Source organism: Parambassis ranga, chromosome 20 (assembly GCF_900634625.1).
Source record: "Parambassis ranga chromosome 20, fParRan2.1, whole genome shotgun sequence".
In the NCBI taxonomy this organism is placed as follows: domain Eukaryota; kingdom Metazoa; phylum Chordata; class Actinopteri; family Ambassidae; genus Parambassis; species Parambassis ranga.
This window is the reverse complement of record NC_041040.1, coordinates 18,702,881-18,728,263: the sequence shown is the minus strand read 5'-3', so window position 1 is coordinate 18,728,263 and position 25,383 is coordinate 18,702,881. Positions and strand designations below refer to the sequence as shown.

Sequence of the window (25,383 nt, the reverse complement as noted above, 5' to 3'; positions counted from 1 at the left end):
TTTAAATAGAGATGAGGGGCTGCTCTTGTCTCTGTCTGTGTGATTGCTTATTATTGTTCACAAGACAAACAGTACGTGGTCCTTTAAGGGTGGAGTTAAAATTCAACTTTCTGATTAAATGATTTGTGGTCAACATTTTCTTCTTCTGTATGATTGTGCCAAAGAGAAAGAAATTAAACCTACTAATTATTATTTCTCAGAGCTCTTCGATCAGTCAGTTCTACAATTAGGAAATCCATAATGTGGCCAGCACAAAGAAACAACCATTGCTCTCACTGTGCACTCTGCTTTTCTTCCAGAGGAGATTTTCCAGTCCCACATCGCTCACTGGTGGTCTCCAGATGGTGCCAGGTTAGCATACGCTACCATCAACGACACTCTGGTACCCAAGATGGAGCTGCCAATGTTTACAGGAACACCTTACCCAATGGGGAAAGAGTACCATTACCCCAAGGTATTACAGTGTCCAGAGGATTTTGTTTTGTTGTCATTAACAAATTACAGGAAATTGGATGTATATTACTCTGGTCGTGTTCAGGCTGGTGAGGAAAACCCAGTCATCACTCTGTATGTGGTGAACCTGAATGGCCCTCTGCACACCATCGAGATGAGGAGACCTGATGATCCCAGGATAGGGTGAGTTCACCTCTGGATGTTACAGATCAATAGTTTCCAGCCAGATGGAAAATGCTGGACAAGCTAGTGACGCCTCCGGGAAACCCTTTCACATCACAGTCCCCCATCTTTCAGTATTCTGATCACTTTTTTGATGTGGTTGTGGTTGACGTTTTTGCAGATGTTTCAATGGTATCTCATGCAGGCTCTTCTTTGGCCATTTCACAACCATCCCTCCATCCAACCAACCCAGGCCGCCAGTCTCATGGCCTGTTTAGAGTCCCCGCTTAACCTAACATGCATGTCTTTGGTATGTGGGAGGAAACCTACACAGGCACAGATAGAAGGTGCAAACTCCACACAGAAACGACTTCAGCCAGGAACCAGAACCCGCCTTGCTGTCAGGCAGCAGTGCTGACCACTGCACCACCGTGCTGCTCCCACAGTTAAACCATTCCTTCAAAATCACTTGCAGATCTTGTTATAAATCCCACAGAAACATAAAGAAATCCATGATTTTTTTACTCTGGAGATCCCTTGTTCTAATTATATGCCTTTTGAAATTTTAATTACAGCATCGTTATTATTACAACTGAACAAGTCATTTGGTAAAGTACAAGTTTTAGTATGTAGTCATCTTCCAACACTAAAGTCTTATTATTATTACTCCAGTCTTTCCACTGATGCATTCTTATTTAATGTGACTATGTTTATTCTTATTAAGGCTTAATGTCTTCATTTCTTCTTAGCATATTTATATCCAGCTTTTATTCCGCCTCTGCTTTAATATCTCCATTTCTCAGCTTGTCGTCTTTATAAAACTGCAAAGCCTAATGTGCAGTGTGTTTTTTTTTCAGCGAGTACTATGTGACCATGGTGAAATGGGCCACCACCACCAAACTGGCCATTAACTGGCTGAACAGGGCGCAGAACATCTCCATACTGACTCTGTGTGAGGCCACAACGGGAGTCTGCACTAAGGTAGTAGTCCACCCTGCATGTGACTGTGAGCCTCTTTGTGTGTTCGCTTGTGTGTAATGTGTCACACTGTTGTTGCAGAAACACGAGGATGAAAGTGAAGGGTGGCTGCACAGGCAGGTGAGAACGCTGACACACGCAGAAGAGTTACAGCTGTTTTGTTTAAATAAAGGTTTGAGCACCGTCGTCTTTGTCTTCAGAATGAGAAGCCTCTGTTCTCCAAAGATGGCCTGAAGCTTTTCTTCACTCGGGCCATTCCTCAAGGAGGCCGAGGGAAGTTCTTTCACATCTCCATGTCCATCTCACAGGTGAGGTTTGAATGTGTAACTATTCTGCACGTTGAGATATTTTACTGAAATATTAAAAATATGTATTTTGAATATTCTGTACAACAATATCAGCCCAACACCAGCACAGACACACTGCAGTCCATCACATCTGGAGACTGGGACGTCACTCAAGTCCTGGCCTACAATGAAGACAGCCAGCTGATGTGAGTCTGAACTTTTGATTGACATCATGTGTGACAAATTAGAAGCTCCCGTGCTGTGCACATGTTAAACAGTTGTTAGAGCATAGGTGGAGCATAACCATAACCCTGAGGTTGGCAGTTCCATCCCCTGCCCGGGCTGCATTGGGCCAGACACTTAAATCTTAAGCTGCACTCTTTGTTTTGAGGACAAAAATATCACCTCCATATTTCCTGTTACAATGTGTGACAGTGTGTGTATCTGTAGTTGCCTATTGTGCACCGACAAAATGCCTTGAATGCATCTCTGAGGGAGTGTGACTCATTCTCACCACTCCCAGATCATTTCACTCCCACTTTCTGTTCCATGAGGCCTCTGTAAACATACCTGCACACACACATATAGAGCACACACTTTTGTTCCCAGAGTTGAAGTGAAGTATCAACCCCCAAAAGAAAAAAAAAACATGTTTTCTGTTTTCCCTCTGGGAGTGTGTAAAGGGTTGGCCTACTTCTGTTCTAAAAGGATTCATCCCACCTGTTTTTACCCCATCATTCATTTATAAAAGCAGCGAGGCAATCCAGGTGCTCAGCATAAAAATGACCTAAAAAGTGTCTCGTGTTTGTCTATGTACACTTCAGGTTAGCTGCTTTTTGTTTTTCACACAGATACTTCTTGAGCACTGAAGATGGTCCAAAGAGAAGGCACCTGTACAGGTAACGCATGCTCTTCCACTAGTGTGTGTGTATTTCTGCTAGCTTCAAAAACATCTAAAATCGTCCTGGTTTTTGTCTCTACAGCGCGGACACGTTTGGTTCCTTCAACCGCCGCTGCCTGACGTGCTCTCTGTCCAACAGCTGTGGCTACATGGACGGCTCCTTCAGCCACAACATGAGCTACTTCCTGCTCAACTGCCAAGGTAGCTGACTCGTCTTCCACTCGTGCCCTTTACTCCTGATTCATAAAGTCACATGCAGTGCTTTGATTTAAAAAGAACAGCTGCACTTTTTCTAACAGCTCAGCTGTGTGTGCACAGAGTCATGAAGCTGAGGGGATTAATCAAGTCTTTGTGAGTTTATTAATAGAGTACATGTAGGTGCTCACAGCTAAAGATACCGGAAAAAGATTCCAAAATATAAGTTCTACCTGATAATCTGACTGAAGAAGAGGTGTGTGCAACAACAGACATACGTAATTGGTCCCTAAACGCTTCTGTCCAAAAAGCACATGGAAACACAACTATTGTTTACATCCCTGCATCTGAACAAAGAACAACACTTGTGGAAAAATGTCCTATGGACAGATGAGGCCAAAGTGGAGTTATTTGTCCTACAGCCAGGCACAGCGGTGCAGGGGTTGGGCTTGTTTTGCAGCAACAGGACCTTGGTACTTCTTAGTATACCAGAATATTCTAGAGGCAAATGTGAGTCCATCTGTCTGACGGGTAAAGCTTGATCTAAACTGGGTCATGCAACAAGACATCATCTACATCAGAAGCACCACAGAACACCACAGGAGCCCTCAGACTGTATAACTCCTCCCTTTTTGCCATGCAACATATATTGTGCTCAGTCAAACTGTTTACTGTACTTCTGATTTAGATTTATACTGACACTTATACTCCTTAAATGCAATTGTATTTAATGTAACTTGAAACCTCTGGCAAAAGAATATTCTCCGGGATTCATAAATAGATAAATCTTATCTTATCTTAGAATGGCTCAAACTGTGTTTGGAATGGTCTGGTCAAAGTCCAGACATTATCTGAAATGCAGTGGTGAGACCTTAGGAGGTCTGTGCCCAAAAACCTCACTGAAATGAAGCAATGTTGTGAAGCAGAATGGACCAAAATTCCTCCACAACAATGTGAGAGAATGATAGAATAATACAGGAAACCATGACTTCAAGTTAATGCTGCTAAAGGTGGATCTACAGGCTACTGAAGCATGGCCAATCATGACCTCAAACAAGCAAGCAAGAAAATACCCTTCAGAAGATGCCATATCTGAGAAGCCTGTATAGCTTCAGTATGTATCCACTAAAGCAGCACTGCAGCGATCACTCTCTGACCCCGAAACCTCACCCGCAGTCTGGTACCTCATATGTTTATATCCAGGCCTCTCTTCCACAGCTGCATGATCATGTTATTATATCATTACCATGAGGGGAGGCAGCAGCAAGCGAGCGGCCCCTGTACCGTGTTCTCAATTTGCTAAGTGCATCAATCACTTCATTTTCAGCCTGTCCTCCTCCTCAGAGGCAAAGCCCTGAGCTTCTGCTGCTGATTGGGCACAAAAATGGTAAAAAAAAATGCTGTTGCAGAGGATTAACTTTACTATTCTGTATTAATAGAATTGTTTGTTTTGCAGTTACATTATTTAATATTATTAAATAATAATTTAGTTTTATTAGAGGCATTTCTGCTACCCTTAAAGGCAGCAAAATATTTATACTGCAACTTAACAAGGACATTATATACAAAGCTGTACAAAGTTTGTGAATTCTTTGTAGTATTTTATATTTCTGCATAACATCAAAAACATCAGCGGATTTTGAGTCCTGAAAGTAGTAAAAAACCTATTAAACAAAACTGCACTTTGCCATTTATTAATTCACAAAAATGATCCAGCATTACACGTGTGAGTGACAGTATCATCTGTGACTCTGCAGCCATAACAAACTAAAGGTTAGCTGCTAGTCACTGCTACAACTCCTTGTTTCAGACGCTTGCACAACATTTTAATTGGAATGAGGTCACACTTTTGACTTGTCCTTTTCAGAACATAAACTTTGCTCAACCATTCTGTTGTATAACTTGTGTGGTTGTTGCTGTTTTGCTGCATGATCCACTTTGTGTTGAGCTCACTGACAGATGTTTCCTTGTTGAATTCACTGGTATAATTCAGAATTCATTGTTCCATCAATGAATCAAGTCATCCTGGTTCAGATGCTGCAAAACAGGCCCAAACCATGATACCACCACCACCATGTTTGACAGATGGGACAGGCAGTGTCATTTTTCTCCCAACATGATGCGTCTCATTAAAGCCAAATAAGTCTATTCTGGTCTCATCTGTCCATAAAAATATTTCCCAGCAGCCCTCTGTTTGTCCACATGATCTCTATCAAGCTGCAGACAGGCTGCAGTGTTGTTCTTGGAGAGCAGTGACTTTCTCCTTGCAGCTGTGATGCACACCATGGTTGTTCAGTGTTCTCCTGATGGTGTATTCATCAACATTACTATTAACTGTGGCTGATGACAGTCTACCCTGTGTTCCTTCCATGGTTGTGTAACATTCGAGTTATTTATTCAGAAACTGAGTAGGCTAAAAAGCAGAAACAGCCATTAACACTATGGTTTGCTTTAAATAATTTGATAGCTCATACTCATAACTACAATAGTAAGTAACCTCAGAAGGTCACAGGAATATTAAAGCAATTTCACAGACATTGCAATAACACTTTTTATGTGATTGTCTTCTCAGGGCCCGGCATTCCCTTCGTGTCCGTTTACAGGACACAGAGAGACGCAGAGAGCGAGACGCCAGACAGAGAGAGTGAGTACAGATTTACATTAGGCACATTAGGCGATGTCACAGCTGACCTCGCGTGCAGCGACATTTATAACGGCCTTGACAAAAGTCAGGAGTGGTACAGAATGACCACTTATGTGCTGAGCCACCATTTGTCTACAAGCCAAGTCCAGGCAGTAATCACATTACTCTTGTGCTCATTACATTATGACCTGCCCAGCAGCAATATCAGCATACTGTAATTAGATTTCTACAGTGTGTGTGTGTGTGTGTGTGTGTGTGTGTGTGTGTGTGTGTGTGTACTCCTCCCACCTCCTTCAGTCTAAAACAAAGCTACAGTATTTTTTATTAATACAGATATGGTGTCATTGGGCTGCTCATTTCCTGCCTTCAGGTATCACAGAGGTGTACAAACTGGAGACCAATGAGAACCTGCAGCTGACACTGGACTCCATGCAGATGCCCATAGTGGAGTACACAGAGATCAACATGGACGACTACAGTAGGTGTCAGAGAAATACATTCAGCACACAGGTGGTGATTGATGGTTCATGGTCGAATGAATCTCTTTCTTTCTCTTCATTTACAGCCTTGTCAATACAGATCCTAAAACCTGCTGGTTTTGTGGACACATCACACTACCCTCTCCTCCTTCTTGTGTATGTATCAAGCTTCATTAAAAAGTCTCTAATTAATTTAAAGTGCTGTAAGGCTCTGGAAAGAGAAAAGGAAAATCTAAATGTACTTAAAGGTAACAAATTCTGACTCGTTTTTAATGTGTAATTTTTCTTAATCGCAAAAATATTTTATTTCTCATATTCGTTTGTAAATTTGTTCATATCTTACTACAGAGTCACTGCTTATACATAACAATGAAACTGATGTGGCTGTCTGTTGCAGTGATGGGACACCTGGTGGCCAGATGGTGTCAGAGCAGTTCCACATGGACTGGGCCACGGTTATGGTGAGCAGCTTCGGGGCCATCGTGGTGCGATGTGATGGGCGGGGTAGTGGCTTCCAGGGCACCAACCTGCTGCACCGTGTCCAGAAGAAGCTGGGTGTGTTCGAGGAGCAGGATCAGAAGGACGCGCTCAAGTACGCTTACACACTGAGTGATTGTTTTCAACTGTGATCAACACAGTGACTTCTTACTAATGCGATAGTGTCCTGTGCTCCTGTCGGAATTCAAAATGTGGAGCTCATTATTTCACAGTTTCATGTGGTCTGTCTTTCTCTTCGCTGTGACTCTTTATTTAATACGGTTTAACTGTGTCCTTTATCTCCTGTAATCTATCCTGTAATCTATCCTGTGATCTTCTGTAAAGTCTTCTGTAAATCAACCTCTAACCAAAAACCTTATATATTTTGCAGTTTTATTCTGAAGGAGCCATATGTTGACAAATCCAGAGTTGGAGCTTATGGACAGGTGAGAAAAGTCAAACACTGACATGTTTTCTTATTAATCCTAATATAATAACAATAACCTTGGACTGTCTGGGACCCAAGCTGTTTTCACAAATCTCTGAAACATTTCCTACCCAGTACAGAGAAGACAGGGACGGGGTCCCCAAGCTTTAGACATTTATCACCTCACCAAGCGAAGCACACCCAGAGTCTCCTCCACTGAATGCATCAGCTCCTTCCACTCATTTTATTGCTTAAACCTATTTTATTCACCTCTCTTTTGGTTCCTCTTTTTCTGTCTCGTCGCCTTTTCTTTGCTCAGCACCAGCTCCCAGTGCACTCAGAAGTCGCTGAATGACTTCCGTGTGACCGCTGGTTGCAGAAACATGATTAGTGGCTTCTCAGTTGCTCTGAAGAAAGCCACTTTTCTTTTTTTATTGGATGTTTTTATTGCTTACAGTTGTTTTTTGGCACATTTTTTAAACATATATAATTTTAATGAAAATTCTGAGCATATTTTTCAATATAAGGTCACACAGGAAGAAATATATTTACAGTTTTTCTATAATAAATGGCACCGTTTAGAAAAACAGGCTAAACCAAAAACTACCTTTTCATTTGGTATGAACCTTTTACAGAAAGAATTTGAAGGGTAACCGAGGTGCACTGTTCCTTTTTATCGAATTGTATTATGTCGTGCACTTCAACAACTTCATACTGTGTCCATCCCACGCTGTGATAACGCACACCTGTCCTCCCTGTAGGTGTACGGAGGCTACGTGACGAGCCTGCTGGTCAGCGGCGAGGAGTCTCCTGTCAAATGCGGCGCTGTCCTCTCACCCATCACTGACTTTGAACTGTACGGTACGTCTCCAATCTGTGCTGTATGCTCCAAACAAACACTCAGTGATTGTGAATGTAGCACTTCCCCCTCCTGTGAGTCCCTGTGTTAGACACACACGTACCAGGTTATGGGAAGAATAAGCCTTATCAGAACCCAATCACAGCAGCGCCAGACAAAGTTAACCAGCACAGCCTCAGCTCCACTACCAGAGGACTAAAACCTGTGAAATGTAGAAATGTTGTGTGACGCAGCGCTGCTCTCGAAGCTGAAGGCACAGCGGGTCAGGAAACTGCAAATTAAGGTGGAGCTGAGCATCACTGCGGCGGTGTGACTGATTTCTCATCTATTTGATTTTTCTTGCTTTGCCAGAGGGGGCGAGAGACTCGTCGCAGCACTGTGCAAGTTCAGAATTGCAAATGAAGGCAGCAGACGAAGGAAACATGTAGATGTGTGAATGTATTTAAATAAAAGCCTCCCAAATGGACCAGATAACAGGACAAAAAGGACGCCTTGTTATTAAGAGGACATTTTTGATCTGATGTCACCTCTCTCCCTCTTTAGCCTCGGCTTTCTCTGAGCGGTATCTCGGCCTGCCTAAACCTGATCCCAGGGCGTACACAGTAAGCTTTCACTGCATGTCTTTAAAGTCAAACTACAGCTGTGAATATTAGGAAGCGTTCATTTGAGTTTGTGTGTCTCTCAGATGGCAAACTTGGCACACAGAGCGTCTCAGTTCATGGATAAGAAGTTTCTTATTGTCCATCCGACAGCCGATGGTAAGTCTCAAACTCCTCAGTCTTAGTAAATATATAAAGATAACACAGTACCCTGAGTGTTGTTTTTTACTGTACAGAAAAAGTCCACTTCCAACACACAGCAAAGTTCATCTCCCAGCTCATCAGTGAAAAGGCCAACTACACCTTACAGGTACGCTCCTTCCTCCTCATCTTCCTCCTCCAGCCTGTGTGATCCCTGTGGTGGTCCCACAGCAGGAGGAGGATCAGCCCCTCACAATGGCTTTATTCTCCGTAATGAGATTATGAAGACTTTTTTTGGGCATCAAACCACTACTAATCCATTTATGATACAATGTGCTGCAGCTGGATGATCATCACAGCTCACTGTAGACTAAAAAAGTCACAAGAACCTGAACCTAAACCTCTTCTGCTACCGGAGATGTTCTAGATTAAACCTTGCCAAAGTTCCTGTGACCTGACCCGGCCCTCAAAGGAAGTCACAACGATCACCCAAAAGTAATATAATCGCTAAATACATTTTGATTTTGCCCCAAATATGCTAGCATTCTGCTGAAGGATGCTGAGTGGTGAGTTCAGAGGGAAGATCCTTTCTTGATGACAGAATGCTGCCCTTTGCTTGATGTGTGAAATCAAGGTGTCAGAATGCCAGAAAGTGCCTCATGGTGCAAGACATCAAGAGTTATAGATCTGAAAAGCTATAAAGCATCTAAAGCTGAAACCGTAAAAAAACAGAATTACTGAGTTAACCGCATGTTTTTTTGGTTCCATAGCATCTCAGTCATTTTGGACAATCCTAAGAACACACACAGAAAGTTCAGACAATGGGACCTTTCTGTATTCTCTGAAGCAGCCGACACAAATGTGAAAAAAACAAAAACCTGCAGAGTAGAGCGCCCTGAACGCTCACCTGGTAGAGTTGTTGTCCTATTAGGAGGTCCTTTCTGCACCGTTTGTCCTCATTGTTAGTCACAGTAACATTCTGTTGAATGTTGGTTTAAAATATATTTACATAAAACCACCTTTTTGCATTATGAAACTGAAATCTAACCACATTAAAGCATCTGTAACATATCCCACATCCTCTAAAAAACACCAAACATCATCCTCTCACCTTCTGCTGTGTCTCAGATCTACCCAGATGAAGGCCACTTCATCCACAGCGAAGCAACACGGCAGCACCTCAGCCAGTCCCTGGTGAACTTCTTCGAGGAGTGCTTCAGGCTACCAGAGCGAGTCTTTGAGGAAGCTCTGGAAGAAGAAGCAGAAGACGAGGGTTAGATCTTCAGCCTCGAAGGGCTCCTCCTGCTCCTCCCCAACCATCACCTACTTTTCTTCCATCCTATGTACCTGTGCAGAAGCACAACCCCCGGTATATCCATGATATGCAACTCTCCACGTGTTCCATTTGTTTTTGGCGTCTGGAGTTCCTGAGACTGCTCGGCAGACGAAGGATCTAGCCTTTCTCCCTTAACACCCACCCTGCCTCTTCTACCCCTCAGCCCTGAGTTGAAATCCAAGCGGAGAGCCCACACCTGACATGAAGGTACGGAATATACTGACAGGAAGCAGTCTCCTTCACAGCAGGACGGACAGCTCCTTGAAAAAGCAGTGGAGAGAAGGCATCAGCTCTCACACAGACTTCCCAGCTGTGAGGAAAGGAACACCTTATATAGCACATAACCTGCGGGCTTGTATATTGACGAGACTCAGACCCTCCTCACCGGAGAAAAAAACACTGACCGACAGAGTGCATTGTGGGAGCCTGGAGCAAATGTTACTATTTTTAAAAGTTGTGAAGAACTTTTCATGTTGGACTGTGGTCGTGTCTGTTGTTCTTACAGTATGTAAAATAGCACACAAACGTTCACTCAGCTGTTACAGATCATTTTCTTCGTCATGTTTGCCCTGTTGTTGTTTTTAAGCCTTCATTTTTCTGTGTTTCGGTGACAAGAGCTCTCTGACTGATTTTAAAGATAAAAAAAAACGTTTGTTCATTTGAGATGCTCCGGTTTGATCCAACAAAAAAAACAAAAGCATTAACTTGTTTTAGTCACTGTGCCTTACTTTGTCAGAAAACATCTTGCTGCGGGACTGCATCTATTAACTATAAGAAAAAAAGAAGATTTTTATGTGGAAAATTGACATGACTTATGTTTGTTAAATGTATTATTGCAACCAGCAGCTAGCTAATTAGCTTTGCACAGAGACAAGAAGCCCATAGTGAAACTGCAGGTCTGCAAGTGGCCACTTGAGGGCTGGCTCCAAAAGTAAGTCATTCCCCATAGACCTCAGAGTTAAAATGTTCAACTTTACAGCAGAAATAACACACATTCACAGCTTATTACAAAGACTCAGCGCTAATGAATCACAGTCATGGATAGGCAGGTCCACCTACACTCCTCAGGTGCTGCAGAGAAACAGCTCCTTAGAAAAGAGTCTTTTTTATAGGTGGACAAACCCTTATGTCATGCACAGGTTTATCAAAGAGTGCTTTTAGACTTGAGCTCTCACCAAGTCAGCGACACCTAAAACAATGAATCTAAAAAAGTATGAGAGAAGCCAGCGATCTATGGCTGCACCCTTAACAATGAATCCCATCACAGCAGGGCTGTAAACAGGTTTATTTCTGTGTGAAGTTACATCTTAACATCAAGGTCTATGGAGATGGCTCACTTTGGGGCCCAGCCTAGTGGTGATTTAAGGAACGGCAGGTTTTGGCTAACATCTGCATTTACTAAAGTCCAGAGGTTTCTACACATTTACACATAATCTAAGCAAGAAACATATATTTATATCCCCCACAATGCATTGGGAACCATTCAAATTGTTTTAAACATATCCGTTTTCAAATTAATGTTACTGTGTGAGATTTTTTTAACAGTAAATCAAATAACAGCTCTATAGAAAAATACTCGTAACATAAAACAAATCTCGAATGTACAAAATCTGCATGAATCATCACTCACAACCTCACAAGTAAAAGGTGCAGGATCATGTCCTCCTGCATAAATTGGTACATACTTTTAAGATTACAGCCTGAAAATTGATGCATTTGTATATAAGAGGGGAAAAAATAACACATTTTCTTACTGAAAGGATGAATTCAAGAGGCACAACTTTTATTTACCATGTTTTTTTTATTGAATTTAGTTGAATTTGAATGGCCATTTGTGTTTTGCTTCAGTGCATGATAAGAGGTAATTTTTGCAGCACTATCCCTGATAGCTCAGTTCAACATGGTAACTTTTTGACATCTTGAATGTTCCGTACTGGATTGCATAAATTACATTTCCAGTAGTAATTGTGATTAAGATCCCAGTCTCGTCAGCTTGATGTGTAAATGTTATTCAAATATCATTTTATTCTAGGAAAAAAAGGAAGAAAAAATAATAGTGAGTGTTATTTGTGCATAAAGCATTTTGGAAGTTACATCTGACTATTCATTTCTGGTCTCCTGTTGATGTCCTTGAACTGAGTTGAAAGTGGGACTTCATAGAAAATGCCAGTGGTCAACGACTTTTTCCAAGATGTTCACACTTTGTAATCCAAAGCATAGTAGGAGATTAATGGCAGATTGTGGCATGAAGGCAATTAAAAAAAACAAAAATAGATATTTTATCATGTCTTCGATGTTTTGGGCTTTTTTTCTTTTTGTTTTTTAGTGAATTGAAAAGCTGTAATAAGTGTGTTGGCCACTTGGGGGCAAACTTGAAATTGTTACCCATTAATGGGCAAAAAAGTCAAGAGTGTCAAGACAGTTTAAGTTTCACATTTTAACATTTCAACACAATTTTGGACGCAGCCTCAAGTGGCCATTCAAGGAACTGCAGTTTTGAGTTGATTTCTTCATTAACTTTTATTTTCAAACTTCTAATACCCAAACATTCTAACCAAATACAGTAAGTCTAAAGAGTGGTCAATATATTTCAGCATCAACATATTTTACTCTCCAAATTGGTTCCAGTCTTCCTTGCTCTAATTGTGCGTGTCATAAAGCTATAGTATGTGAAAAATATGATTAATCACATGGAGTGCTAATGGAGATTGACTTGCTTTTGGATCCACCCTCATGTGGCTGTTTGAGGAACTGCAGTTCCTATGGATGTTTTGAAAGCTGCATTTCAAGAACTGTGCGATGCACTCTTATTTACAGCAAAACCCAACCAATCGCCAGGGATTTTTTGCTTCCTTTCAAGAAAAAATAGCAAACTTAAGCCTCCAGAAAAATAAAAAAGTATTTAAAAAAATACAAAATCCTAACAAGCCTGGTCCTTAATAAGAGATAGTCTGTTCAGTGAAAGCTAGCATGGAGGACTGCTACTTGCTTAATTGTCTGTCTAGATGATTTTTAGTATCATATGTCAACTTTCTTGATTAAGATTCAGTTTGCGTTGTTTCATCTAACATGGCTCCGGCGTTTCCTCCTTTTCCAGTTCTTCAATAACTCCTCGGCATGTTTGTGCCAAAAGCTCCACTGTTTCCACTTTGAGGAGCCGCTGCAGTCGGGTGATAATTCTCAGCACCCAGCACTTAATCACACAACTCTAAAACCCAGCTGTATCCGATGCACACTGCGTCAGTGTCTGCGCTGCAGATGAACAGATTCCCACAGATTATCTTCTTAAATCGGAATTAAAAGCTGCCAATCAGTGGCCGAAACACTCAGAAATAATAGATTTGCTCAAAGCCGCTGTTGGGCCCGGTGTAAACAGGATTGTGGTTGTATATGAGCGCTCTGCTCTCCCCCTCTGATGAGTCAAATTTGTGAAAATTCTTCCTGGCTGCAGGGAGAGAGAACAGTGCCAGGTTTACTCATCACAGAGTGTTTGGGTATTCGCAGCCAATGATAGGAATTAGTACACCGAGAATAACTCATACCTTCACTGACGAAGAACTCAGCCATGTAGAAGGTGGTTCTGACGGCTGATGGGGAGTGTGGGATGTAAGGTCTGCCCCATTCAAAGGCGTTTTTCTCTGGGTGCCACTGCGTCCCATAAATTGGATAATCATATGCTGAGAGAAGAGGAAGTAAAACACTTTGTTAGAAAATATATAAACACGTAAAGTTACATCAATAACTTCACCAATACCTTCTACCGTTGACACAAACTCAATCTGTCCATCTGTGTTTGTGGAGAGAACTTTGTAAAACTTCTTAAGTTCTGCATTTGTGTTGTAGGTCTGTAAGGAACGGGTCAGTCAAACTCTTTTATTATTTAACTCATGTTTTATCTGCCGCCACAGTGATGAACTACAGTACCAACGTCGCCAAGCTCCACTTGTGAGAGTTTTCCGTCAGTGGCTCAGAGGCTAGATCCTCCATCAGCTCAGCAGGGAAGCCCTGAAACATCCGACTGTCTTTGGCCTCTGTGAAACGGTCATTAGTGTGTCATTATAACACGAGCTTTGATAGAATATCATGGTTAATATGTCATGTTACGTCACACATAAGTCACACCATTGGTCAAGTTCAGAGGAAGCGCCACTCCGCTCGTGTTGGTATGTGTCAGTGTGGTCTTTCCGCTCGTCAAATACATCAGCTGTTCGAATCCAAGACAGGTGCCCCACACGGGAAAATAGTCGCCGCGTTTGTTTGCCTGAAAAACATCAGAGTCCTGCGTCAACAAGCACCGAGCTCAGAAAATATACACAACTTGAGTTTCATCCCTCAGAAATGTGTCAGTTTTACTCTTTGTCATTTTGTGTATTCTTGTTAATTTAATGAGTTTGTTTTTTTTCTGACAATAAGTAACCCTTAGCCAACCCCTACATGGATTTGATTGATATATATATTTATCTTTTAGATGCAATATGCCGTCACAGCTTTACACTTTTACCTCAATAGCTAGCTCATAGAAGATCTTTGCAGCTCTTTCATAACCTGAGGAGATAATGCTGACGCCTCCACCGGGGTACAGGATCCTGAATAAACAGTGCACAATTACATAAGAAACACACACACACACACACAATTATGGCTGCTCCACTCCGCCTATACAGAAACACTGTGCTAACACACGGGAAATGATTATAGTTACACACATTTAATAAGTTGTGTATTCGCAGCCTTTGCTCAGTTTGTCACATGACTGCTGTGTAAATGTGACTCATGGCTCCTATAGTGCAGAATCTTTTGTTCTATAATCATGTTAATGCAAACACTTTATTTTTGGCATATTTTGAAAGCAGAAATATAGATTTAAAAAAAAAGTTTGTTATGAATATCATAATTTTCACTTTATCCTAATTTCTACAAGTAGTTAAGTTTTACTACAACACCAACAGATATGTATACCCCTGCTAATTAAGATCTGAATTAAACATAATCAGTTTAATAGTGTGCTGTCTGCACAGAGGTTTTAATGTGTAATTACGCATGTAACATATTAAGTTATGACACATGTGTTAGGAGACTTTTACCCATTGATGGAGTGGAACAGGGTCTTGTACTCCTCTGGTGTTTGGTCGATCCTGCAGAAATGACGTAAGTGTGCCGTAAACTGCTGTGACAGGAAGTAGCGTCAGTGTGTTTTCATCAGATAATAAACACTCACATGACAGGTACCACTCTGGCTCCAGCAGCTTCCAGGAACTTCACGTAAGAAGCAGCTATGTAGGCGGTTTGGTTCGGTTTGGGAGAATAAATCTCCTGAGCCAGAACACCTAAAACACAGTTAGTGCGTGTTAATAACAGCACAGGTAGCAAGTCTACATGTTTTAGGCTTTAGCTTGATAAAGTTAGCTTAACATTCTGCGGCCGTAACTATATAACATGAACGTACCGATAACGGGTCTGTCGTTTCTCTTCGCTGAGCAGTGAGACGGGAAAGACCACAGAGACACACAAAGCAACAACAGCAGCATTATTCCACAAGTTACACACGCCGTGCTCTCAGGCCGGACTCTCTGGATGGGACTCATACAGTTGTTGTCCTCTACGTCAGCACTTCCTGGAGGGTTCCTTCACAATAAAAGCATCGGTCGTTTTGTCGTTCGATTTAAAGAAATAAACAGGAAATGACGTCAAAACCTTTACAAATACTTATTTATATGTTCTTGGACAAGTTTTTTTATGTTTTGACTTTTAATTTCAAGTCCGGGACTCGAAATAAACAATTTTTATATTCTTAATAATTCTTAATAAAAAAATTAAAGAATTAAAAATGCTGAAACACCTTTTTTATTTATTACATTATTATATTACATTATAATATTATTAACAACTGATAATGATTTGAAAAAAAAAAGTTTATTGTTTTTATCAACAAAAAATGTTAATGTTAACAATTCACCAATTCAAAAAAGAATAATTGTGTTTATAATTCTTTATAATATTATTATGTTATGTTCTGATTAATTAAAATACTGCTGCTATTTACCCCCAAAATTCTGACTTCACACTCAAGTAGCCTACATTCTCTTTACTTCCTGTGCCTCAGGCCATGACCATCACAGCCGGTCTGGTCTGAGCCTGTGAGGCGGTTTACATTAACACCGGCAGCAGACAGCTTATCGTGCAGCTGGCTAATGACACCCTCGGTGAGCACACAAGTGCGAGCAAGGATCCAGGCGAAGTCGATGTGAAAAAGTCCGAAGTAGTCCGCACAGGAGTACACCAAAGAATAGGACTGGTAGTCTGTGGAAAGTACCCAATAGGGGGCGTCTGGAACACCTTGGAGGATTTATTGTTTTATATATTATTATTATTATTAAAAACACAATATTCAAAGATTATTTTCAGAGAATATTTTTTACCTTTAAAAAAACTGACACCGAGAATAGCAGGTTGAGAGGGGTCTTTGACTTTAGCGACTCCATCGATGGAGTTTATCTTCCCATTGGCCCTGTGCAAACAGGGAGACAGTGATAGCACACACACGTCTTAACCACCTGCAGACAAAGCATGAGAATCCTTACAGGAGCTCTTCATTGTGAACGCTGACCGTCCCGTCAGAGAGGAGACTGTACGTGGCCTGGTTGCACTTTCCTCTTTCAAACATGGCCGGCAGCTTCTCAATTTCATACCAGGTACCCGTGTACTAAAAGAGAGAAAATCAATAAGGGGGAGCTGCTCACTCGAATTCATCAGTCAAGGTTTCTATACCTGTGTAACATTGAAGCCCTCTTGGACTGAAGGCTCAGGGCATTTACCGACATGGAAAGACTGAGCATCTGTCACTGCCGCGGAGAGGAGAAGCACTGACAGCACCTTGCACATTAAAGCTAATACAGGTCAGATCAGATTAACGCAGATTATTTGTCTGATAAATGCTAATAGTACCTGGAATGCCTTCATCTCCATGTGATCCCAAACAAAAATGTCAAGTTGTGCTGATATTAGCCCTGAACTGCTGAGCAGCAGCAAATATTTAGATTCAGTGTACAAAACCTTTAACCTTCAGGATAAGAGGCCCACAGTACAAAGTACAAACAATACACTTTAGAAAAACAGCCATCTGAAAACATATTTGAAGTGTAGTAGATTTTTGTCTAATTATATTAAGACGTCTGTCTGTGCATGTGGCCGCTGCTTCTTGCAAGTATAAAAACATGACTTCTTCTGATACTGCGGCACTGGGGGGAGTTCAGGCCTCCTCACTGAAGTCCTCTGCCCTGCTCCTTCACTGAAGCAGTTTGGTTTTCACCAGAGGCCAGCTGATGCTGGAGAGGGGAGTGCTGACGGATACTTATAACAGACTTTTCCGTATCTGTGCCAATACTCAATCTCACAGACTCAGTGTCAGGGTTAAGCACTAGATGTTCTTTTGCACTGACCAGTGTCCTGTAAGTTGGAAACAGGAGTCATTCGTACCCTGGGAGGCATGCGCAACTGTCCGCTTCATCAAACCTGACACATTTGTTTTAAGGGGCACTACTGAACCAGAATCACTCACATTTACTATGACAAAGAGGGATTTGTAGGAGCATCATGTCAGCCCCAGCTCCAATGAGAGATCACTTTTCAGACAGCATAGGGCCCCTCACATCTCACCTGCTGCATGGCAGGACATGGGGGAGTGTGTGAACAGAGCAGATAGAGTGCCGCTTGGAGCCCAGTGAAGAGTTTTTTTTAACTCTCCCAGGCTAAACAGGTACTGTCAAAGGTTAAACTGGTGGTGCACCACAGCCATTAGAGCAGTGCATCTTTGTGAAACTTAGAGTTATTTTCACTCTCCTTCAATCTTGCGGTCCACTGGTCCAGCAGATGTCTGGGCTATAAAAGGTGCTGAACCTGTAAAAATAAGTTCATTTAGGCCTTTTCAAAGACAATATCCTATAAGGCCGGAAGCAGCCGAGGGCTTTAAACCCTCTATTAAAAGCCCTCAGCTGTTATCAGAGTGTGTGCAGATTCACCTTGTTACACTCCTCTTTTTCCTGGAAGGCTGCTCCATCCACACGATGGAGAATGCAGGGACCTGCTGTTGACCTCACCGTAGGGAAAGGGAAGCCTGTGACCATGCATATGTAAACCCGATATATGATGCTCGCAAACATGAATAAATAAATGCATGTTAAAAATGTTGTGAAAGCCAAACTTGTTCTGCACTTTTTGAATGTTTTGACTCATTGTTGCCTTTTTTAAAAAAATATTTTTTACTGCAATCCTGCACAATTTATGGTATAATACCATGCTGTATCAACATATATCTAAATTATTATTATTGAGATTTTGTAACATATTTTTTGTTATTGTTTTAAATAATTTTTAATTTTGCCCTTTTGTCCCTTTAATGCTTTATTAAATGTTTTTGTATGTAGTCTTTTTTTGGCCAATTTTTGTTGTTAATTTATGGAGATTCTGCAAAACAATTTGCATTTATTTATGTGCTAGTAACGTGTGAAAAAAGCCTAACTTATTTGCAAAATTGTGAAGTTTATATGGTACAAATTTTATAGAACAATATTATTTTTGCCAGTTTAGTCGTTTTTACTTGATGCGGATGTGGAAAATACTGTTTGTCAAACATCACCGTCCGCCAGAGAACTCTGTGGTTACAGTTTAAATTCATTTAGATGTCATCAGTGTTAGGAGTAATCCGTAGTATTTTAAATATGAGCAGAACAAAAAGCTCAAAGTTTCTCAAATCATTTTCTTTCTTCTCCGTTGCAATGACAAAGCTGCAGGTTATGAAAAGAGAAATCTTTATTCAACACAGCACTGATATTTATGTGCGCTCACATTTGCCCCTTCCTTTTTCAAAATAAAACTGCATTGATCGTTTTAGGTGTCGTCAAAACATTCCTCTGAAATTTTAATGAAAAAACTTACAAAAAAAGAACAAAGTGAGAAGAAACAGTTATCTGACAAACAACAAACATAAATTACATTCTTAAAATTTGATCATCTGATTTCATGTTATGTGCTGTGATGGTATAAATAAATCAATGAATTTTAAATTAAATAGACTATTAAGAGAAAGAGCTGCTAACCAAGGTGTATAAAAAGCAAAGACACAAACAAGTTCCAGGATGAAAAAAAACAAAACAAAGTAGTACAGTGCATCGAAAATGACTTTGGTGGCAACACTGGTTGTCTGGTCATGTGTAAAAACGTTCTGGCCTCTGAAATATGGAGTCTTCTTTCCTTTCCTGAAATTCATAATAAAAAAGTCCAAGACAACCTGTAAACAAGATAATTAGTCTCTACTTTCAGACGTCTTATCCTCAACACACTGTGGGGGACACACACACTTTTTAGTGACACAAACGGCTCTTGTTTCTTGTAGATTGTGGCCACATTAAAAACAATGGGGTCTGTGATCTTACCCCACCTTTCTTTTCTTGGATGAATGTTAAGGTGCTGCGTGTATCATTTTAACATGAATAAACCAATCACCACACTGAGATGTTAGCATTGTTCGTGAGTGAGTACCAGCTGGCTCAGCCTCACTGTCGCACTTCAAATGGCTGTATGTGCCACCAGGTTAGAAATCTTTTTAGACAGCTTACAAAGCAAAGGAAGGAGGGGGGTCCCTTTGTGTTGTAAATCAATCAACAAAATGATCCCAGCTCCGGAGCGGAGCGTCGGCTTCACGTCGACTTCCCAGAAGACACTTCTGGAGTTTCTTGCCTGCTCACATGTCTTCATCAGGCTGATGCCAGAAGTGACATGTCCTCTGGTGCTCACAAAATGCTACACGTAGCGCCCAAAGCTGTGCGGAAAACGACGTCTTAGGATCGGCTTGGCTGGGATCGGCTCCGTGGTGGAGCGGATGGGGGTGGGGGGTGGGGTATATGCTGGGGAATGGGTGTTTAAGTGTTCTTGTGGGTCTCAATGCAGAGGACGATGTACTCGTTTGAACAGCTTCGTGTCTGCTGGCCCAGGAGGAGACCCGAGGTCAGGCTCGAAGACTGGCCCGTGACGGACACGTGGTTGGCTCGCCATGTCTCGCAGTGATTGTCCACTACTCTCAGGCCCCTGCTGGTGGAACCGTGCCAGATGCTCTTCTGAGGCCTGCAAGAAAGAGACAGAAAATATCAAAATATCGCACACACACACACACAGACACAAACACAAAGAGTAAGACATAAATTCACAGACCAGAAGGGGTCAGCTAAAACATCCCGGCCGTCAAAGGAGTAGATGGGTATCCTGGCGCTGATCGGCGCCCCTTGGCCGCTGAAAATTGACCGCCAGTTCCTAAACATCACGTCTCCCTGAGGGAAGAGTCGCAGCGGGTCAGGATTACCGGAGGTATTGACCTGAGTTTATCAGTTGTTTGGCAGTAACAGCACTTACCCTGAGGTTGGTGACTGGCAGAGAGTCCCGGAAACCTGGATACACGACGTGGACCAGGTCCTGCCTGTGCGATGAAATGAAGGCGCGGTAGTTGGGAGGTAAACCCATGGCTTTGGCCTGCTCGTAACACATCCGGTCAGCCATGTCGAGCCCCATCATGTCCCCTGAGTGTGGCTGATTCAGGGCCACTAGGTTGAGCTGGAAGAGGAGGAACTCTCAGTCCACTATAATCCTTTTTTAGCAGTTTTTGTTATTGACTCTCACCCTTTCTTTAACTGAGCGTATTCTTTCCATTGTGTCTCCTCTTATGTGAAATGCAACTCGAGGCTAAATGAGTAGATAAAACAGATGTTAAACAGATAAAAACTGCCACTCTTTAAAAGGAAAAAGTCATAAAAATACACAACCAGCACCTCGTCTTGTGGAATGATGTTATTGGACAGGTAGATCAGATTTCCAAGCTGAGGAGAAAAGGAGAAAAACGACTCATCTTCCTTCCAGCTGATTCACAGCAACTCATACATATCTAAGAGGACCATGGGTACTTCATTCTCCATGCTTGCTCTTAAATGATTTATTTTTAGGTTCTCAACATTAAAATGGATCACCAAACAGTACCTGTATCTCCTTCCATCCCTGGGGAACCTTGAGGAAGAGACTTCCTGTTGCGGTGACGTAGGCCAGAGTGCCCTCTGGGTCCCTGGCGGTGTGCTGCATCATGCTCTCACGACTTGAAAATGTTTTCATCTGAAGAACAAACACCAATGTAAAAGATGAAGTCTTCATCATATATGGAGGCCTTCTTCAGTAGTGGTCTGAGGACTATAGATCTGCCTCCTAGCTCCACCTTCTGGATGAAATCTACTTACAAATCCAGCATTACTCAAAGAACCAGGAGGTCCAGGTGGTCCTGGAGGTCCAGGAGGTCCAGCGATTGTCAGAGCTGCTGACAAAAATGTTCATCAGCTACAGGGTCTTAAGATACAGTCACTGTGCTGTAATTGTAGACTGTTTTTGAACCTGAGCCGTATCTTGAAGGTGGTCCAGGTGGCCCTGGAGGCCCAGGTGGACCAACAGGACCAGGTCTGCCATAACCTGGTATGCCAGGAGAGCCTGGGACTCCTGGAGGGCCTGGAGGACCAATCACTGAATCTCCTTTGGGCCCCTGAAACATGCCAAGGAGTCATTACTGACTGATGTGGTCACGTCCAGACAGACAGCACAGCACAAAGAAATCTGACTCACCACTAGTCCAGGTCTTCCAGGGAGACCTGGTTCACCCAGGAATCCAGCCTCCCCTTTGTCCCCTTTGTCTCCTTTGAGGCCCAGGTCTCCGTTAGACCCCTGTATGGGCAAAACAACAAGCAACATGAACAGAGACACAAGGCAGCATGTCCTCAAACAAAGAGGAGAGAGAACTTACCCAGCCTCCTCTGGGAAGAAAGGCGCCTGAAAGACACGTCATTACATCATTCAAAACATTTCATCATAGCAGGGTGACTGCATTCATCTGAATATATTAAATCACTTTTAATGACTGACTTGATGAAGCCAGCAGACCAGGAAGACCCCTCTCCCCCTTTTCTCCCTTTGGTCCAGTCTGACAGTTACCTTGGAGACAAGAAGACGAACGTTCAGTTCACTGCTGCTCCTTCTTGTTGAACTACATTCATGGATTATTATTCAACCAGTGAGACTTAGTTTGTAAAATTCACAATAAAAAATATATTAGTAATTAAAAATAAATAATATTAGTATTAGGATGAACATGTTAAGATAAAAAAAATATATGCAAAAACGCACACCATCTGCATAACTATAAAAAGAGGTGTTGTGCTTCATGACGACATAAACTAGAAGTGGTCCTGAAGTTGAACCTTGAGGAACACCACAGGATGAGTTCATATCCTCCAGAAACATTTGTTTGTGTTCTTATTTCGACAAATAACTCTCTGGGCAAAACACATTAATGGCAATGATTAATTATTCAATGCTAAGCTTTAAAAAGTGTGCCAACCTACCGGCTGCAATGGTCCCATCTGGATTAAGCTGAAATGAAGAAAGCACACGTTAATGATTTCAGCTTAGAAATGCTTGTATGTGCAAATTTCAGTAATATCTCCTTTTTAGCTCTGAACCTTCATCTTTCAAGACCTGACATGCAGCATGCAGGAATATTTTTAAAAACTAGCCATAACAGTTTCTGACTGATAAAAACCTTACATAGAATCAGTCAGGTGTTTCTGTACTGTGTGCAGTTGAGACGATTTATGATGTGGATCATACAGATTTTGCAGTGCAGTTTATTACTGATTTAATTTAAAAAAACATCAGCATTCTCTAACACAGAATAAACCCATGCTAATATGCTAAATACAGTCTGAGACTTACGGCCATTTTGCAGTGAGGTCTAGGAGGAATGGGGAATACTGTCTTCAGAAACCAGGAGAGAGAACAGTTAGCACATAGAACAGCATATAGACATAGTCAGGTATTGGTGGTAATATGTGTATTTACTCCTTTGGGACAGTTGAATATTCCTGGGCGGCCTGGTGGTCCAGGAGGGCCAGGAGGTCCCTAAGAAGGGAAGAAACACACAAACATTTCAAGAAGCTTCAAGTGCTACTATTTTTTTTTGCTGATATATAAATCATAAAAGAATAAATAATAGACCTTTTCTAAAATATTAGCAAACATAAGCCTTCCTGCTAATGCAAAATGGATTTGATCTTCTAAAAGTACCTCATTGGTTTAACTTAGACAACACTAAATATATGACGTTACACCTAACTGGCTAAGATTAGCTCACTCATGCTGTCATTAGCAACATCTGCTAACATTACTAAACAACCATCAGATCCATAAAATTACAGCTAACTGGCTAAGATTAGCTTGCTCGCTAACTTATTTACCATTTGACAAATAGTGTCTGAGCAGATAATGGCAATTTTCTGCTGAGACTGATCTGCTAACCAGCTAAGCTCACCTAGGTCTAACTTAGCTGCACGCTTTAATTCAACTTTATTGTCTAATATTCAGAACAAATATGCGACTCACAGGCAGGCCTTGAGCGTCCCCTTTCTCTCCTTTAGGTCCCATCCAGCCTGTACGTCCCTACAAACAGAGACAGACGTCATCCAAAAGCATTTGGGAAATTAGATGACATTTTCACCCCCATTGTGGTGCTTACTGGTCGTCCAGGGAAGCCAAACTCTCCCTTAGGTCCTGGCGGTCCCATCGGGCCCTTTTGGGAATGACAGAAAACGACATAAACACTTCTAATGGTGCTGGAATATTCTCATATCGCTTCTCCTGATGGCTAAACACACTCACATGAGTTCCTGGAGGCCCGGGTACACCACCATCTCCCTGTGAATAAGTGTATGTTCTGTTCAGACTGAATTTAGGGTTAATTCAATCTGGAACTGACAATAATGACAGGAAATATAACCTTGACTCCTTTGGGTCCCACTGGTCCAGCCAGGCTCAACAACCTGGATCCATCTGTGCCCACGACGAACCCTGGCTCGCCCTTTTCACCCTACATGCAGAGAGGAAACCGTCAACTTTAATCACTAAGAAATATGAGTACAAATGAGGATTCATCTGTTTAAGTTTTAAACAAGTTCTACGTGTGTGAATCCCATTTACCTTTAGTCCGTGAGGTCCTCGAACACCTGGTAATCCAGTGTCTCCCTTTGGGCCCTGTAAAGCCTTTGAGCACGCAGGAAATTAGCACCATATCAAAACGCCCCACCGTAACAGCAATTACAGTGAAGTAAAAAAAACTCACAGCAGCTCCCTGAGCGTCAAACATCCCTGAGAAGTTGAAGGCACCATCTGTATCATTAAGTAGAAGCTGCAGAGAAAAAGAGGGATTCAATCAAAACGTTCCTTCATCGACTTTCACAAAAGTAATCCCTGATCTGATGCTCCTCACATCCTGGAGGTTGATAATAGGTCCTGGGGGTCCAGGTGGTCCTGGAGGGCCAGGCAGACTGATCCCATCCCGTCCAGCCTCTCCCTAAAAAGACAGACATGTTAGCCTTTCTGTGACCATACCAACAAACACCTGTCCTGTCATTGATGGCTTCACCTTTTGTCCTGGGTCTCCTCTGTGCCCCTCTGTTCCCTGTAGATGCAGAGAGAAGCTAATTAACAGCACTGCTAATTGTGTGTTTCCTGTCCTATTGATTTTGTTGTAAACAAACCGACAAGCCAGCAGTTCGCAGTATTGATCAGAAGGGAGAAACAGACAGCTAATAAAGTTTCATTAAAAAAATAAATAAATAATAAAAAAATCAAATGTTATGGAAATGTTCGGTAACATAAACATTAGACAGAACACACAATCTATTCAATATATACTTAGTTACTTAGTTAGATTGTTTTTAAACTGACCTGTTCTCCTTTAAGTCCGTCGACACCTGGAAATCCTGGTGGCCCTGTAACACCTGGGTCACCCTACAGAAAACAAGACAAACCTGCATCAATATGCCGTAGTGTCAAATATACAATCTGCCTTCTTTACACAGAATGATGTGAAGTCAACACTAATCCATGAACAGGATCTGTGCACCAGAAAACACAGCACAAGACCTGATGTCCCCTTTTCACCAGAGCACCTTTCACTTCAGCAGTTTGGTGCTGATGTGTTAATAAGAAGATAACAGCAGGCTCACCTTTTGCCCCGGCTTTCCTGGATGGCCGTCTAAACCATCTTTACCCTGAAAGAGAGGGAACAATCAAGACATGGCCTAGAATTAAATGCCGATAGGCATGTTCACATACCTTTGGTCCAGGGGTTCCTGGAGGACCCTGTGAACACCAAACCAGTACATTATATCAGGTGACATGATAAAACAGTCATTGTATGATGCACTTGTGCAGCATCAGTGCTGTACCTGTAGGCCTTTACCACCACTTCCAAATACAGTCTGCATCCCAGATCCTTCTAGGTCCTAAAAAGGAGATCACCAGCAACTGTTTATGTTTGAGAATGACATGAGGCAAAACACAAGACTCCATGTGATATATCATC

The 25,383-nt window shown here is 41.9% G+C and overlaps 4 protein-coding genes across 4 annotated transcripts in view; 1 reads left to right on the top strand and 3 right to left on the bottom strand.

Moving 5' to 3' along the window:
• dpp6a (dipeptidyl-peptidase 6a) overlaps window positions 1–10,549 on the top strand; it is a 130,041-nt gene extending 119,492 nt beyond the window's left edge. Inside the window, exons 9-26 of the mRNA XM_028432828.1 lie at window positions 300–454; window positions 539–636; window positions 1,473–1,596; window positions 1,675–1,713; window positions 1,794–1,901; window positions 1,995–2,086; window positions 2,732–2,779; window positions 2,864–2,982; window positions 5,549–5,620; window positions 5,991–6,098; window positions 6,186–6,255; window positions 6,497–6,691; window positions 6,968–7,022; window positions 7,765–7,864; window positions 8,406–8,464; window positions 8,548–8,620; window positions 8,698–8,771; window positions 9,731–10,549. Of these exons, the coding sequence (XP_028288629.1) occupies window positions 300–454; window positions 539–636; window positions 1,473–1,596; window positions 1,675–1,713; window positions 1,794–1,901; window positions 1,995–2,086; window positions 2,732–2,779; window positions 2,864–2,982; window positions 5,549–5,620; window positions 5,991–6,098; window positions 6,186–6,255; window positions 6,497–6,691; window positions 6,968–7,022; window positions 7,765–7,864; window positions 8,406–8,464; window positions 8,548–8,620; window positions 8,698–8,771; window positions 9,731–9,880 (1,739 nt within the window). The 3' untranslated portion in view covers window positions 9,881–10,549. The remainder of the gene's footprint in view (window positions 1–299; window positions 455–538; window positions 637–1,472; window positions 1,597–1,674; window positions 1,714–1,793; window positions 1,902–1,994; window positions 2,087–2,731; window positions 2,780–2,863; window positions 2,983–5,548; window positions 5,621–5,990; window positions 6,099–6,185; window positions 6,256–6,496; window positions 6,692–6,967; window positions 7,023–7,764; window positions 7,865–8,405; window positions 8,465–8,547; window positions 8,621–8,697; window positions 8,772–9,730) is intronic.
• Window positions 10,550–11,719: 1,170 nt separating this feature from the next.
• On the bottom strand, window positions 11,720–15,577 carry ggh (gamma-glutamyl hydrolase (conjugase, folylpolygammaglutamyl hydrolase)). The gene is made up of 9 exons (XM_028432827.1): window positions 15,385–15,577; window positions 15,157–15,265; window positions 15,023–15,073; window positions 14,440–14,524; window positions 14,061–14,199; window positions 13,863–13,969; window positions 13,693–13,783; window positions 13,481–13,615; window positions 11,720–13,383 (listed from the first exon to the last, which is right to left on the bottom strand). Exons 1-9 carry the CDS (start codon window positions 15,521–15,523, stop codon window positions 13,265–13,267), a joined length of 975 nt encoding a protein of 324 aa, XP_028288628.1. The 5' UTR covers window positions 15,524–15,577; the 3' UTR covers window positions 11,720–13,264.
• A 377-nt stretch (window positions 15,578–15,954) lies between these two features.
• Window positions 15,955–16,950, bottom strand: LOC114453408 (apolipoprotein D-like). The gene is made up of 5 exons (XM_028433297.1): window positions 16,884–16,950; window positions 16,707–16,811; window positions 16,520–16,641; window positions 16,358–16,446; window positions 15,955–16,274 (listed from the first exon to the last, which is right to left on the bottom strand). Exons 1-5 carry the CDS (start codon window positions 16,902–16,904, stop codon window positions 16,024–16,026), a joined length of 588 nt encoding a protein of 195 aa, XP_028289098.1. The 5' UTR covers window positions 16,905–16,950; the 3' UTR covers window positions 15,955–16,023.
• A 1,842-nt stretch (window positions 16,951–18,792) lies between these two features.
• The window catches only part of LOC114453359 (collagen alpha-1(XVIII) chain-like), a 45,403-nt gene continuing 38,812 nt past the window's right edge, over window positions 18,793–25,383 (bottom strand). Inside the window, exons 19-44 of the mRNA XM_028433221.1 lie at window positions 25,247–25,303; window positions 25,134–25,160; window positions 25,025–25,069; window positions 24,744–24,806; window positions 24,439–24,474; window positions 24,283–24,366; window positions 24,136–24,201; window positions 23,994–24,056; window positions 23,794–23,883; window positions 23,676–23,711; window positions 23,533–23,586; window positions 23,400–23,456; window positions 22,860–22,919; window positions 22,734–22,775; window positions 22,364–22,391; window positions 21,885–21,953; window positions 21,766–21,791; window positions 21,588–21,686; window positions 21,363–21,507; window positions 21,212–21,285; window positions 20,961–21,089; window positions 20,756–20,803; window positions 20,607–20,669; window positions 20,343–20,540; window positions 20,145–20,260; window positions 18,793–20,057 (exon numbers count right to left, since the gene is read on the bottom strand). Coding sequence (XP_028289022.1) covers window positions 19,856–20,057; window positions 20,145–20,260; window positions 20,343–20,540; window positions 20,607–20,669; window positions 20,756–20,803; window positions 20,961–21,089; window positions 21,212–21,285; window positions 21,363–21,507; window positions 21,588–21,686; window positions 21,766–21,791; window positions 21,885–21,953; window positions 22,364–22,391; window positions 22,734–22,775; window positions 22,860–22,919; window positions 23,400–23,456; window positions 23,533–23,586; window positions 23,676–23,711; window positions 23,794–23,883; window positions 23,994–24,056; window positions 24,136–24,201; window positions 24,283–24,366; window positions 24,439–24,474; window positions 24,744–24,806; window positions 25,025–25,069; window positions 25,134–25,160; window positions 25,247–25,303 — 1,977 coding nt within the window. The 3' untranslated portion in view covers window positions 18,793–19,855. The remainder of the gene's footprint in view (window positions 20,058–20,144; window positions 20,261–20,342; window positions 20,541–20,606; window positions 20,670–20,755; window positions 20,804–20,960; window positions 21,090–21,211; window positions 21,286–21,362; window positions 21,508–21,587; window positions 21,687–21,765; window positions 21,792–21,884; window positions 21,954–22,363; window positions 22,392–22,733; window positions 22,776–22,859; window positions 22,920–23,399; window positions 23,457–23,532; window positions 23,587–23,675; window positions 23,712–23,793; window positions 23,884–23,993; window positions 24,057–24,135; window positions 24,202–24,282; window positions 24,367–24,438; window positions 24,475–24,743; window positions 24,807–25,024; window positions 25,070–25,133; window positions 25,161–25,246; window positions 25,304–25,383) is intronic.

Coding starts and splice junctions, on each gene's coding strand:
- ggh (XM_028432827.1), bottom strand. CDS start 15,523: ATGAGTCCCATCCAGAGAGTCCGGCCTGAGAGCACGGCGTGTGTAACT. Junction 14,525..15,022: donor CTGTTCCACTCCATCAATGG/GTAAAAGTCTCC, acceptor CTGTTTATTCAG/GATCCTGTACCCCGGTGGAG. Junction 13,970..14,060: donor TCCTCTGAACTTGACCAATG/GTGTGACTTATG, acceptor ACCGTTTCACAG/AGGCCAAAGACAGTCGGATG.
- LOC114453408 (XM_028433297.1), bottom strand. CDS start 16,904: ATGGAGATGAAGGCATTCCAG. Junction 16,812..16,883: donor TGGAGATGAAGGCATTCCAG/GTACTATTAGCA, acceptor TTAATGTGCAAG/GTGCTGTCAGTGCTTCTCCT. Junction 16,447..16,519: donor GTTCACAATGAAGAGCTCCT/GTAAGGATTCTC, acceptor CTGTTTGCACAG/GGCCAATGGGAAGATAAACT.